Raw genomic sequence first — 14,470 nt, 5'->3', positions numbered from 1 at the left:
CAGAGCCACATATCAGTATTTATTTCTAATTGCCTGTGACAGTCTGTGGAAGCTGTGCTATCCTCTCGTTCCTGATCCTGTGTTCCGCTCCCTTATTCCCTCCCTGTTGGCCTATGGTTAGATCAGTCAGTGAATAAGTATCACACTCCAGGGACAGCTGGCTTGTGTTTACAGTCTGGAGACTGGGGGCGAGTGCTCTTCAAGTATTGTCTAAACAGTTTTAGTTGCTCTATTCCCCTCAGCTGAGCTTTTCCAAGAGCCAAGTTTGTACCAGACTGTCAGGACGTAGGGAAAGACTTTGTTTGGCTTGCAAAGGCTTGGTGAAAGGAGAAGGGAAGTAAAGTACTCAAGAGCCTCTGACAAAGACCATATGGCTCCTGGGTGTGTGGCCATATAATCATGACGCAAAAGCTAGCCCTTAGTCTGTGTCTGTGTGTATATTTTATGAGAATTGGGCTGTATATGTATGCATGCTAACCGAAAACAACAGTTGGAGCGTCATGATAGAGGAAAAGACTGACCTTCACATTTTTACACTCTGGGTGATTACTGAATGACAACATTAATTGCAACCATCTTGCTTTCCATATAGTTTCTCTAAACAAAAGAATATTGTGTGTATGTGTGTGTGTCTCTGTGTATGCATGTGTGTGTGTTTAAACCAGCAGAAAGAAAAAACAAAACTGATGAATCTACTTTTATATATGATCACACATATGTCATTTAGGTTCACTGTAGGAACCCAGTTTTACGTGGCATATTGTGTATTGTAGTCATGGTATGATTTTTGAATGATTTTTGTGTAGAGTTTGCTTCTGTGTGCCCATATATGAGTGGCATAAAATATATATTAGCGCATCTCTCCCTCGTTTGCCTTGCATCTCTTCATTTCTTCTCCGCCCATTAAATCATGCTAGGCAGCATTTTGCATTTAATTAATGTATTCTGCTCTAATTGTTGCCTGTTAGATACTGTTTGGCTTGTCCCATTTCCCCTGACAATAAATCCTCCCCTCGTCTTTCACGCTCTAAACAAAGAACTTTCTTGGTGGTTGGATTTTGTTGCATCCTTAGAGCAGTAATACAACCTGATTTTATCTATTTCCAATAAAACCATGCGCTCGTTGTGTCAGGTTGCTCTGATGTCATATGCCTTTTATGCTCACCTCTTTGCTGATTTGTAACTTTGCACAAGAAGCAGCATTAACATGCTTAACTGTAGCAGTGCATCTAATAAGTGAATCAATTAACAACAAAAACCCCATCATCAAGTAAAAACTTCTGACAAACCATTTACGGACATAAATTATGATGCGTCTGCTGTGCCATTTTGCTTGTGAAACTGTCACTGTGAAAATATTAAGTGCTTGCAGCGTGTCGTAGTAATCCCGCTGTCACCAACAGAAGAGTGATGTCTGTGCACTTGCTAAGATATTAGCATTATCCATCCTCTATCTGTCACACCACAGTCACCAGCACCCACCAGTCTTATGTGTGCTCGGGGTTAATGCTAACACCCTCAGGTGCCAAACGTTTTGCCTTTTTTTCACTTTGTGTCTCATCGTATCAGCTGCTGAAAGTTGGGTGTTGTTGTGTTGAAATAAATAAAGAAATAACTCTATGCACAACTCTGACAGTCCCTTCAGGCCATTAAAATGAAAAATGAACACTCTCCCAGATGGCAGGCTGCGTAATTGTGGTTTGATGATTGTTTGTTAGTGTTTGTGAATTAAATGCCAACTTTTTGGACTATCATTAAGCACATCAAAATTCTAATGCGATCTACTAGAGGCGGGCATTTTTATTTTATTCCTGTCAAACATAATCAAATCTTATATGTTGTGAATAAATACCAGACAGCCAAATTGCTGGAAAATTCATCTCAGCGTTTATTGTTTGTTATTAACCGTCTTTGAAGCGATACAGTTTAGAAAAACAGATCCTTTCAGTGCCGTTCGCGTTTTGCTTAACAAAGTAAAATTGGGATGCCATTAGAGTAAAACGCTTAGCTTTTGCTTCAAAGGCAAGGCAAGGCAAGGCAAGTTTATTTGTATAGCACAATTCAACAACAAGGTGATTCAAAGTGCTTTACAGAGACATTAGAAACAAGAACAAATAAAAAGCATGATTTAAAATTGATTAAAACAAGCAAATAACCTAACTAACTAATTAACAAACAAACAAACAAACAAACAAACAAAACAGTATATAAAATCAAAACAGATAAAATCAGAACAGTAGATAAAATCAGTAGTTAAATGTAAGTTTTGAAATTTAAGCTTAAAGTGTGGATTTGGTGCTTTATTCAAATGCAGCTGAGAACAGGTGAGTCTTCAACCTGGATTTAAATAAACTGAGTGTTTCAGCTGATCTGAGGCTTTCTGGGAGTTTGTTCCAGATATAAGGAGCATAAAAGCTGAATGCAGCTTCTCCGTGTCTGGTTCTGACTCTGGGAACTGATAAAAGACCGGATCCAGATGACCTGAGGGATCTGGATGGTTCATACTGGGTCAGGAGGTCATTGATGTATTTTGGTCCTAAACCATTCAGAGCTTTATAGGCCAGCATCAGAACTTTAAAGTCTATCCTCTGACGGACAGGCAGCCAGTGTAAGGACCTCAGAGCTGGACTGATGTGGTCCACTTTTTTGGTCTTAGTGAGGACTCGAGCAGCAGAGTTCTGAATGAGCTGTAGTTGTCTGACTGATTTTTTAGGTAGACCTGTAAAGATGCTGTTACAGTAATCAAGCCTACTAAAGATGAATGCATGGACTAGTTTTTCCAGGTCCTGTTGAGACATCAGATCTTTTATCCTTGATATATTCTTGAGGTGATAGTAAGCTGACTTTGTTATTGTCTTAATGTGTTTTTCTAAGTTTAGGTCTGCATCCATCACTACACCCAAATTTCTCACCTGGTTTGTGGTTTTTAGATGTATAGATTGGCACGTAGCTTCTCTGGTATTATAGCCATCATTGCTCATCTGAAATAGGAAACATTAATTAGTTTTTGCACAATCAAACTGTTAGGGGTTCCGAAAGAGACTCAGGCGCAGGCCAGGGTTTTCCTTTAAGCGAAGGACAGTGCGTTTATTTACAGTGAACACATACACCAAGTGGCTATATACAACGTGCAGGGGAAACGGGTCCGGGTCGCCAGGGTCCGTGGGAAACAGGGTTGGGAGAAGGGTGTTCCACACTTTCTGTACAAAAAGTTCCCCCTTCAATCACTCCTCTCCGCATCGGGTTCCAAAAACGATCTACACAAAAAACGTCGGGTTAGCAGGATAATAATAAGAAATTCTCAAGGTGAAGGTTAGCCGAAACACAAGTCTAACTGACACTGATAGCTCAACGATCCAGCGAAGACTAGTGCAGACTCGCCATCTAAGTAGTGCAGTAATCAGCTGGGATCAGCGGCCGGTGTGGTGATGAGCAGGTGTGTGGGCCAGCAGCGGGAGCCCGCAGTGAGCATCGCCGTGGCGAGAGAGAGAGAGAGAGTGAGAGAGAGAGGGCGAGAGAGCAAACAAACCACAAACATATTGCCCAATAGAGGATTGACCAGCGGGGCACAGGGACCATGACACAAACAGTGATTTAAGATGATTAAGCTAGTTTATACCATTTCTGAATATTATATTAATTATGTAATTATTTTCTTAGGTCCCTGTTGCCAAGATACAAGATTCTGAATATAGGTTTGGTAAATTCATAAAATCAGAATTGGCTAAATACATTTGCAGTTATTTATTTAGGTGATGAAAATAAATATCACTTTCGCCACAGTAAACTGGGCTGGTCTTACTATAAAGTAAATTACATATAGTTTGAAACAAATACTGAACAAATGTTATATTTTAAACATCATTACTGAAGCACACTATAAACAAATGTGCTATAATGAGGCCGATGATCAGTGTTGACTTCAAGGTAATTCAAATTAGAGTGTTACCATGATCCCATTACATTTTTGTTGAACACTGTAATAGTCATGTAATGCAGTATTGTACTAATATATTAACATAGTTACATATAAAAAAAAAAATCAACACACCCATCTCCTGTGGCTTTGTGCTGGGATCACCCAACTTGAGATTGTGTAGAGGAATGGCAAAAGTGTGCTGGGGAACATATTTACACAAGTGGGAAAAATGAACTTATGTGATTGGAATTTCAGTTTTATTGAAAAGGATAAGAATGTGATGTTAAAGTGCAAACTAGCCACTGCTGCTAAGACATAAACCCGTACCAAGTATGTGGAAAGACAATATACTTACCTCTTTAATGTACAATCAGTAATACTTGATTTGTAAAGTTTAAATTTTACAGATTTTACAGGTTATTATCTGGCAGTGAGTGCATGTTGCTGGGTAATACAAAAGTAATGCAACAAGTAGTGTAAAAAACTACTTTGTTCAGCAAAGGAACATTTTTAAGTAACATAAGGTGTAATGCTGTCACTTTTTGGAGTAACAAGCACATTTAATCAGACAACACTAATGGAGAAATAATACGAGAAACTGAGAATATCTCAGCTGAGTATTTTCACAGAACTCACACTACATAAAAGCACTGAGAGACACTTGGAATCAGAGATGTGAGCAGTTTCTAGTGCAGCAGCAGTGTAATTGACTGTGTATGCAGTGTTGTTCCTACTGCTTACCTACCACAACCAACGATTCGGGTATCTTCTCTAATAGGCTGCAGATGTGGTAATTTATAACATGCAGCAAAAATGGGGGGAAAAAAGAGTGAGAGTGGGTGCATGTAGGGGGGTTGTAGGGGTGTGGTGGGTTCTCCCTGGAAAGGGGAATAATGAGATGAACAGTTCCAAGGCACCACATTCTTGTGTCTGCCTGGCTGTCAGTTCTGCATCCCCTATTTTCTGCCATTTTCTTCCTGCTTCTCCTCCTTCTGGAGCATCGTTACCTCGCTCCTGAGGGAATACTTGCCGACATGTTTGCGAAGGAGCTGCTGTTTGCTGAGAAGCTTTGATGACCGTTAATGTGTCCTCCATTGTAAAATTGCCATACCTACTACTGTACAAACTGTATGCATGTGTGTGTTAGGATGCCTGGGTCGTCGACCCAGGGTTTTTGAGTTTTTGATATTATTTATACTTCCTAGTTTTTGGTTTCTTTGAGTTCCGTCTTATGGCTTATGTCTCTGTCGTCTTTAGTTGCTCTGTCTCCCCTATCACCTGCATCCCCTTGTCTAGTTCGCGTCTATGTGTATCTTAAGTTCCTATATCCCCGTGTTCAGTCATTGTTTGTGTCTGCCCTGTTCCCACGTCTCTGTTCCCTTTGTAGTGCCTGCATGTGAGTCTGTGTCTTTTTTCAGTCTGTGTTATGTGTTTCCTGTTTTACTTTGAAGGTCTCTGTCTTTTCTCAGTGTGTTCAGTTTATGCTTCTTTGGTCTCGTCAGTTCTGATTTGCCCCAGCTGTGTTTCCCTCCTGTTACCCATTCCCTGATTGCTCCCTCTGTGTATTTAAGCCCTGTGTTTCTCTGTGTCCGGGTCGCGATCTACCGTTTATTTTGCTGTGTGTTTTGTCTGTCCACCGGTGTAAGTTTATTTTGAGTTTTTCAAGTTATGTCATGTTGCGTTCAGAATTAAAGCCTTTTTTGAGTTCACGTCTGTCTCCGGAGTCTGCACCTTGGGTCCTATTCCTGCCTGCACACAGCCCCGCCTAACAGAAGATCGCGACCAGAACATGGACCCTGCAGACTCTTTTTCCTTTGAGTTCAACGGCGAGATGGAGCGGCTGGTGCGCCTGCTTGACCGCATTGCTCAGGCCAATGATTTGAGGACCATGGCAGTTGGGCTAAGTGCTGTGGATGCCATCATTCGGAGCAACCCTCGGCTTACTCAGTTTTCTATGGACACTGTGCTGGGCAGCTCCATAGCGGCCTGGAGGGAGCAAGTCAGGGCTGGCGAGCTTGCTCTCTCTACCTTCACTTCCACTTCTTCACCGCCGCCCCAGGACAACACACACTCACCACCTGCCTCGTCGCTACCTCAGACTGCCTCTCCTTCCTCACACCAGCCAGGACCTTGTTCGCCTGCCTTTTTCCTGGCGGCCATGTGGTCGGATGAGGAGGAGGTCTCCGTATCTCCACCAGTTTCACTTCCCTCATCTAGAAGGAAGCGACGCCATCGTCACTCCTCTCCTCTGTCATCCGTCCAGCCTTCTGCCACGTCAGCTGGAGGGCCCGAGGAGCCCGTTCAGCCTTCTGCCACGTCAGCTGGAGGGCCCGAGGAGCCCGTTCAGCCTTCTGCCACGTCAGCTGGAGGGCCCGAGGAGCCCGTTCAGCCACCTGCCACGTCAGCTGGAGGGCCCGGGGAGCCCGTTCAGCCACCTGTCTCCGCTGGAGGGCCCGAGGAGCCCGTTCAGCCACCTGTCTCCGCTGGAGGGCCCGAGGAGCCCGTTCAGCCACCTGTCTCCGCTGGAGGGCCCGAGGAGCCCGTTCAGCCACCTGTCTCCGCTGGAGGGCCCGAGGAGCCCGTTCAGCCACCTGTCTCCGCTGGAGGGCCCGAGGAGCCCGTTCAGCCACCTGTCTCCGCTGGAGGGCCCGAGGAGCCCGTTCAGCCACCTGTCTCCGCTGGAGGGCCCGAGGAGCCCGTTCAGCCACCTGTCTCCGCTGGAGGGCCCGAGGAGCCCGTTCAGCCACCTGTCTCCGCTGGAGGGCCCGAGGAGCCCGTTCAGCCACCTGTCTCCGCTGGAGGGCCCGAGGAGCCCGTTCAGCCTCCTGCCACGTCAGCTGGAGGGCCCGAGGAGCCCGTTCAGCCTCCTGCCACGTCAGCTGGAGGGCCCGAGGAGCCCGTTCAGCCTTCTGCCTCTGCTACGCCTGGTCCGGCCTCTGCCTCTGCAGCTCCGCCTGGTCCGGCCTCTGCCTCTGCAGCTCCGCCTGGTCTGGCCTCTGCCTCTGCAGCTCCGCCTGGTCCGGCCTCTGCCTCTGCAGCTCTGCCTGGTTCTGCCTCTGCAGCTCCGCCTGGTCCGGCCTCCGACTCTGCAGCTCCGCCTGGTCCAGCCTCCGAGGGTTCAGTTTTGTCTGCCCCTGAGGTCTCCAATCTGTCTGTTCCTGTCCGGCCTGCACGTCCTGTCCGGCCTGCACGTCCTGCACGTCCTGTCCGGCCTGCTCATCCTGCACGGCCTGCACGTCCTGTCCGGCCTGCTCATCCTGCACGGCCTGCACGTCCTGTCCGGCCTGCTCATCCTGCACGGCCTGCACGTCCTGTCCGGCCTGCTCTTCCTGCACGTCCTGTCCGGCCTGCTCTTCCTGCACGTCCTGTCCGGCCTGCACGTCCTGTCCGGCCTGCTCGTCCTGCACGTTCTGTCCGGCCGATGACTGGACGCCGTTGCCGTCATGGACAGCCCTCTAAACTACGCCGCCGTCATGGACGGCCCCCTGTACTGCTCGGTCGCTGTCAGTGCCTTCCGCCTGGCCGGCCTCCTGAACTGTTTTCTGGGCTCTTGGGCCGTCAGCCTCCGGGCCGCCCCCCTGAACTGCCCGGGTTTGGACTATTGTGCTGTCAGCCTCCGGGCCGCCCCCCTGAACTTTTTGTGAACTGTTTTTCCTGGCTGCCTGCGCCTGTCATGAGCCTGTTTTTTGTTCTGTTGCTTTCCGGGCTCCAGTGTTTGCATTTTTTTTTTTTTTTTTTTTTTGTTTCTGGCTCAATGTGTTTCATTTGTTTCGAGCCCTCCATCCTGTTTCCCCCGCCGCCCACCCTGGTTGGGTTGTTTTTGGTTTTGATGTTTTGGTTTGGGCTGTCTGGAAGCCAGCCCTTAAGGGGGGGGTACTGTTAGGATGCCTGGGTCGTCGACCCAGGGTTTTTGAGTTTTTGATATTATTTATACTTCCTAGTTTTTGGTTTCTTTGAGTTCCGTCTTATGGCTTATGTCTCTGTCGTCTTTAGTTGCTCTGTCTCCCCTATCACCTGCATCCCCTTGTCTAGTTCGCGTCTATGTGTATCTTAAGTTCCTATATCCCCGTGTTCAATCAGTGTTTGTGTCTGCCCTGTTCCCACGTCTCTGTTCCCTTTGTAGTGCCTGCATGTGAGTCTGTGTCTTTTTTCAGTCTGTGTTATGTGTTTCCTGTTTTACTTTGAAGGTCTCTGTCTTTTCTCAGTGTGTTCAGTTTATGCTTCTTTGGTCTCGTCAGTTCTGATTTGCCCCAGCTGTGTTTCCCTCCTGTTACCCATTCCCTGATTGCTCCCTCTGTGTATTTAAGCCCTGTGTTTCTCTGTGTCCGGGTCGCGATCTACCGTTTATTTTGCTGTGTGTTTTGTCTGTCCACCGGTGTAAGTTTATTTTGAGTTTTTCAAGTTATGTCATGTTGCGTTCAGAATTAAAGCCTTTTTTGAGTTCACGTCTGTCTCCGGAGTCTGCACCTTGGGTCCTATTCCTGCCTGCACACAGCCCCGCCTAACAGTGTGTGAGGGAGATGGTAAAACAAAGGTGTGCCTGTGTGTTTTCATGTTGATGCTCTGCCTTCCTTAGTTTTTTTTAAACATTAATATTGTAGCACATGAAGAAAAAAAAAGCGAAACATTGTTGTCAATGTTTCCAATCCCTAAAACATAATTGAATAATAACAGACAATTTTTCATTTTACCTTTTTTACATTTTATGATATTGTTTCAAATATGCAAGTTCAATCATTTTTCCAATTAGTTGCTAGTGTGGCTGTAGTAGAAACGAAAACTCACAGCCTTTGTTTTCTTGGCTGGGTTCTTCCACCCTCACCCACAAAATAAATTCTTCTCTGTCATCAAGGCCAATTTCAGGGTCTGTGTCATGTTGTGCGAGACAGACAATTGAATGAAAGCCTTCTCCAATCTACAACAACCTAGCAATCAGGTACAAGTGTCTGCAAACACAATTGCAGTATATGCTTACAAGTAGGCTTTCTATCCCATTGATTCTCTCAAATGTATGGCAGTATTTTATCTTGAAATGATACGGAATATGAAAAGACATTTCTTAATGCAATTTCCATCTGCCAATAGATCCCTGCTCTGTTTGGCCATCCTCTCTCAATCTGTGCTTTTCTTTGTAGAGTATTTGCTTTACTGGTTCTCCCAGAATTCCCAAGGCTATCACAGAAATATAACAAAGAGGCACAAATGCAGACAATATATTAGAAGGAACTCTGGAAGCTTAAGGAGAGGATAAAGCTGAGAAAAGTAAGACACACTGAGGAGAAACTGGAAATAATTAAAAGGATATTCTGAGTGATATGGCCTTTGGCACTGTGACTTTGTATTCATTTATACAAATATTAATGCCCCTCCACCCCCAACCCCACACACACACACATACTCATTTTCATATCGTAGTGAGGACATCTCATTGACATAATGCTTCCCCTAGCTGCTTACCCTAACCCTTACCCAACCATAACTAAATATTAACCCTGACACTAAAACCAAATTTTAAGCGTCAAAAATGCCTTCAAACTCATTGGGATGCACATTTTGTCCCTATAGTATAGTAGCATGACAATGCTCTGTCCTCTCAAAGATGTCTAGACATGTACACACACACACACACACATTAAAAGCAGGTAATGTGCCTATAGTCAATGTGCCCCCCCACTATTTAATGAGATATGCAAAACATGTCAGAATTCAAGTCATTTTCAAAACAGCAATCTACTGACAATTTACCACAGTCAACCATAACAACAATACTGTCATGCACCAATATTACTTTTTGGTGGAGTTTATTATAATGTCTCTTGTATTGTTGTAGTGCTTTGTTATTTTCTTGCGGTAACATGTTTTCAGGGTGTGATATCCAATTTAAATATTTGCATTGTACTAATAAACATTTGCCTCCATTTCTGCTTCATGGTTTGCTACTGAGGCAAAACGACATTTACAGCTGATCTGTCAGATGATATTCCATCATAGTCACTTGTTTTCAAAGTTAAGGATGATAAGGAGACTTTTTAGAGCTCATTTTATGCATGTAGAGTTTATATTAATTGATCAGCTTCTGAGAAAAAAACATTAATGAATCCTGTTAGAACGGTCTATGTAATGTATGACTCCAGCACTAGTCCCCCTAGTAATGTAGTGGGGCTTTCTTGAAATGATGTGGTCAGAGTAATGAACAAATAATAGCTGTAATCTGTCAAACAATGGAAAATGACATAAATATCCCTTACATCAATCTTGCCTGGGAGTTAACTAGATGTAAAAATGTAAAAAAGTACAAAAGGAAAAAAAATCTCGTTTTAAAAAATGGTCCAGATGAGTCCACATGACTTTTAAGGTGGCTATGGGTCATGTAAGTGCAACAACCACCTTAAGAAAAACTAAATAAATGCATGACACAGTGGGTTGAGAGTGAGAGGCAGAATGAAGTGCCAACCGCAGCTTTATGGTTTGGGAAAACAGGGCCCAGGTGTTCCCAGTTGGTGCTGACAAGCTATGCCCTGCCCACCAGGGCGCTGGAACACATGCAGAGAAAAAGGTTGCGGGTCGGGCAGAGGCCGTCACACGTGGGTCAGTAACAGGAACGCATTTTCACTGGAAACTGATATATATGCAAAGTACCATTGTTAATCAAACTTTAAATATTGCATTTCATAGCAAAATTTACTACGTTTAGGAAAAAAGAAATCGTATTAAATACAGAAGCTTTGTTTGTACTAACATGAAATTTCAACATCTGGTCCACACTGACTAGGTTGAAAAACATTTTTTTCAAATCTCTGCTTGATGGCACCACTATCTTCTAGAGCAGCATTATGTATAGCAGCAGATGAATGACAGACAGGTACGCTCTCACAACCTAATGTGCAAATTGTCTCAGCTGTAGAGTGCTAATGTTGTTTGCTTTTAACAATACCTACACAAATTTATTTGAATTTTCCACTGAGAAAATACAACAAAAAAAGAGCACATGCTTCCTTTGTTTCTCAGTATGAGATCATAGTTAAATATTATTAACCTTCATTCTTTATATGAGAGACAAGGGAGATAATACCGCCAAGATCAAGTCAACCTAGAGAGTTAAGATATAGACGGCTGGCTCGTGCTTTTTGATAGTTTTACTACTTCAGTGAGATGTGTATTCTCTCAGATCTCACTATGCATGTCAAGTCTGAATGGGTCTCATGATACAACTGAGTGTCTGAATTTCATATTGACTGTAAGCAAACCTCCTCCTGGCAGGTTTTACATCTTCTCATGAAAGATTCACATGCTGATAAGAATTTTCTTCCAAGCTCCATATTCCTATATTTTATCCCAGTGGCTTCCAAGCAGAGCTGGTTAATTATAAGCCCACTGAATTCATTTGGAGTGAACAAATTGAGCCAGGTTTCATAGCTGGACTGATAATTGGATTGATCAGGTACTGGGAGGCAAAATCTCCCTCATCTAATTTAGTGCTGTGGATAAATAGTGCATTGACATAGAAAATGTTGAAATGTACCATTTTTTTCGTGTCCGCTTTTTGCATTCTCAGTACCATTACTTGATTGTCCAAGATTTAAAAAAAATGGAAAGCTCCACATCCCTGCTGAGACTCCTGTGAACAACAAGATTCACTTTTTCTGTTTTTGCTCCGGGTTGGCATTTCAATACGTCCCCCTCCCCCTTATGGGCCTTCATCAAACCAATCTATGTCATATATGCCATGAAAAATGTCTCGCTAAAGGTCTTGAACTGAAATGTCGAGAGACAAGAACACATATACAACCACCTGTCATGCACGTCTTTTTTCACCCACTCTCTGCTTTGTGTGAGAGGCTTCTCAAGATGAGTGCTTGTTTAATTGACAGCTGCTTCACTAACTGGTTCCCTTCACTGACAGATGAGGAAGTTTTTAGACTAATAGCCATTGGACACCTGCACCTCTTGTCAGCTTTCCTTGAGGTTTGTTGACACCGTGTGCGGAGACAGCGACTGTGATGCAGGAGTGCTGTCAGTCTGATGTCTTACACTCTTGCTGTCGCCCTTTTTTTTCTCCTCACATTCGTGCGATTTATAAATAGATGCTGAAAGCATGTGGTGTTCTTTTATTGTTGGAATACATTTTTTTTTAAATGTCTGTATACAATACAATTTTGATTGCTTTAAATTGTTCACAATGACAGAACTACAGATATCATTCCTTCTCTCCTTGCTGGCTTTTTCTTATATGAACAGAGCTCAGCCTCTGGGTAAGCCTCTCTGCCTTCTCTAGCCAGTGCTGCTCTGTTGGCATTGATTATCTCAGACCCGAGGTCTCCACTGTGTGTGCACCATATGTGTTTATGTGTTTCTCTGTCTCCAGCATTGCTGCATGCTGAGAAGGCAGATATCTCCAGAGGCACTGTAATAGAGCAGATACTATTGCCTGCCTCGCTTTGCCATGGGGGGAGTTGGAGGTGGTGTTGGATACTAGGGAGGAATGAAAAGGGAGAAAAAAATAGGGTAGAGGGCAAGGGATGAGAATATCTGATGCTTGCTTAAAGATACATATGAAATCCTATCTGTTTGATAAGCCTGTTTACTCCACATTTCACACCCATGACTGAATTGTGTGTCTTCAAGAGACATTGTAAATGTTGTGTACTTGTCTCGGTCTGGATCAGTGGTCGGTTTGCTGCCATTCATTTTGACATTATACATCTTTCATGTGTGAACTTAAGTAACAACTGAAAGATTGAGATTGTAGAAGAAGATTCAGTTCAATCAAATATTATTTATACAGCACCAAATCACAACAACAGACACCTCAAGGTGCTTTATATTGTAAGGTAGACCCTAATAATAATAATAATAATGGATTGGATTTATATAGCGCTTTTCAAGGCACCCAAAGTGCTTTACAATGCCACTATTCATTCACTCTCGCATTCATACACTGGTGGAGGCAAGCTACGGTTGTAGCCACAGCTGCCCTGGGGCAGACTGACAGAAGCGAGGCTGCCATTTCGCGCCATCGGCCCCTCTGGCCAACACCAGTAGGTAAGTAGGGTAAAGTGTCTTGCCCAAGGACACAACGACCAGGACAGAGAGCCCAGGGATCGAACCGGCGACCTTCCGGTTACAGATACACTTCCCAACCCCCCTGAGCCACGGTCGCCCAACACCCTACAATAACAAATACAGAGAAAAACCCAACTATTATATGACCCCCTATGAGCAAGCACTTTGGCGACAGTGAGGGGAAAACGCTTTTAACAGGAAGAAACCTCCAGCAGAACCAGGCTCAGGGAGGGGCGGCAATCTGCTGTGACCGGTTGGAGTGAGAGAAGGAAGACAGGATAAAAGATGCTGTGGAAGAGAAACAGAGGTTAATAACAAGTATGGTTCAATGCAGACACACATAGTGAGTCAGAAAGGTGATTGAAGAAGAAATACTCAATGCATCACGGGAATACCCCAACAGCCTAATCACCTGGTCCAGCCCTAACTATATGCTTTAGCAAAAGCAAAGTTTTCCGCCTAATCTTAAAGTAGAGATAGTGTCTGTCTCTCGAATCCAAACTGGAAGCTGGTTCCATAGAAGAGGGGCCTGAAAACTAAAGGCTCTCCCTCTCATTCTACTTTTAAATACTCTAGGAACAACAAGTAAACCTGCAGTGCGAGAGCGAAGTACTATACGTCATTAAGATAAGATTGGGACTGATTATTCAAGACCTTGTATGTGAGGAGCAGGATTTTGAATTCAGTTCTGGATTTAACAGGGAGCTTCACTCTCTGTGATACGAGGGTGTGACAGAAGTACAGACACTGCTCCAAATTAGAAGGGAGTTAAGGTACTCTGGCCATCTGATTAGATTGCCTCTAGGTGCCTCCTATTGAAGGTCTAAACTGGGCATGGTCAGCTGGGATGAAACCTCAAAATTGGCTGAGAATCTGGTAGAGAGTTTATATCTCCAAGTTGGAATGGGAGTGCTTGGGAATACCCAGCGATGAGCTTGAGAAAACTGCAGGGAACAGGGATGCCCGGCTTTTCCACTTTCCCTATTGCTACCAAGACATTAGGTTAAAGATGTACGCCTCACTGTTTTAAGATGTTCATCTCTGAAATGTTTTCATCTGTCCTAATGATGTGAAAAAGAAATCTGTTTGTAGAGTACCAACACAAAAGAAAAAGTATATTTATAATGTTCATGAATTAGTGTCCTTAACAGGACAATTTCAGGACAGAGCAGAGTTTTAGAAGAAGCAGACCAAAACTGTGGTTAATGATTTTTTGGATAATACAGAATATAGTTCCAATGCAATGAGTAATGTTCTAGAAAGATATGTTGCTCTTGAGGTTTCATTATCTAGTATTTTCAGCGCTGTGAGCCTAACTACGAATTATACAGTGTTTCCCTCCACTGCACTGGGCTGTAGCAGAAATCTCACAGCCAGTTATTCCCTGTAGTTGTTTGAGAACAGTTTGTTGTAAAGACCAAATGTAGGCAAGGTTGGTTATTGAAGTCAGAGGCATGTGCTTGGTTGAACATTTTCTTTGCAATTCAT

At 43.9% G+C, this 14,470-nt stretch overlaps 2 protein-coding genes across 4 annotated transcripts in view; both read left to right on the top strand.

Annotated features, from left to right (window-relative positions):
* Window positions 1-14,470, top strand: part of LOC147321268 (roundabout homolog 1-like) — a 107,379-nt gene that overhangs the window by 39,366 nt on the left and 53,543 nt on the right. The gene's annotated exons all lie outside the window — the stretch shown is intronic.
* Window positions 5,703-12,329, top strand: LOC147321269 (uncharacterized). The gene is made up of 4 exons (XM_086307589.1): window positions 5,703-6,176; window positions 6,342-7,173; window positions 7,255-7,727; window positions 12,285-12,329. The coding sequence occupies exons 1-4, from the start codon at window positions 5,709-5,711 to the stop codon at window positions 12,327-12,329; spliced, it is 1,818 nt and encodes a 605-aa protein (XP_086163715.1). The 5' UTR covers window positions 5,703-5,708.

This window comes from Aulonocara sp. 'chitande type north' Nkhata Bay, linkage group LG10, assembly GCF_057382095.1.
Source record: "Aulonocara sp. 'chitande type north' Nkhata Bay isolate Kocher_YH1m ecotype deep benthic linkage group LG10, A_spYH_male_GT1.1, whole genome shotgun sequence".
Lineage (NCBI taxonomy): Eukaryota > Metazoa > Chordata > Actinopteri > Cichliformes > Cichlidae > Aulonocara > Aulonocara sp. 'chitande type north' Nkhata Bay.
The sequence above is the reverse complement of the archived record's forward strand: the minus strand, read 5'-3'. Positions and strand labels throughout refer to the sequence as shown.

Excerpts from the sequence above, each read along its gene's own strand:
- LOC147321269 (XM_086307589.1), top strand. The coding sequence starts at position 5,709 with ATGGACCCTGCAGACTCTTTTTCCTTTGAGTTCAACGGCGAGATGGAG. Across the intron at positions 7,174-7,254 it reads ACGTCCTGTCCGGCCTGCTC|GTCCTGTCCGGCCTGCTCTT; the intron begins ATCCTGCACGGC and ends CTCTTCCTGCAC. Across the intron at positions 7,728-12,284 it reads TTCCCCCGCCGCCCACCCTG|CATTGCTGCATGCTGAGAAG; the intron begins GTTGGGTTGTTT and ends CTCTGTCTCCAG.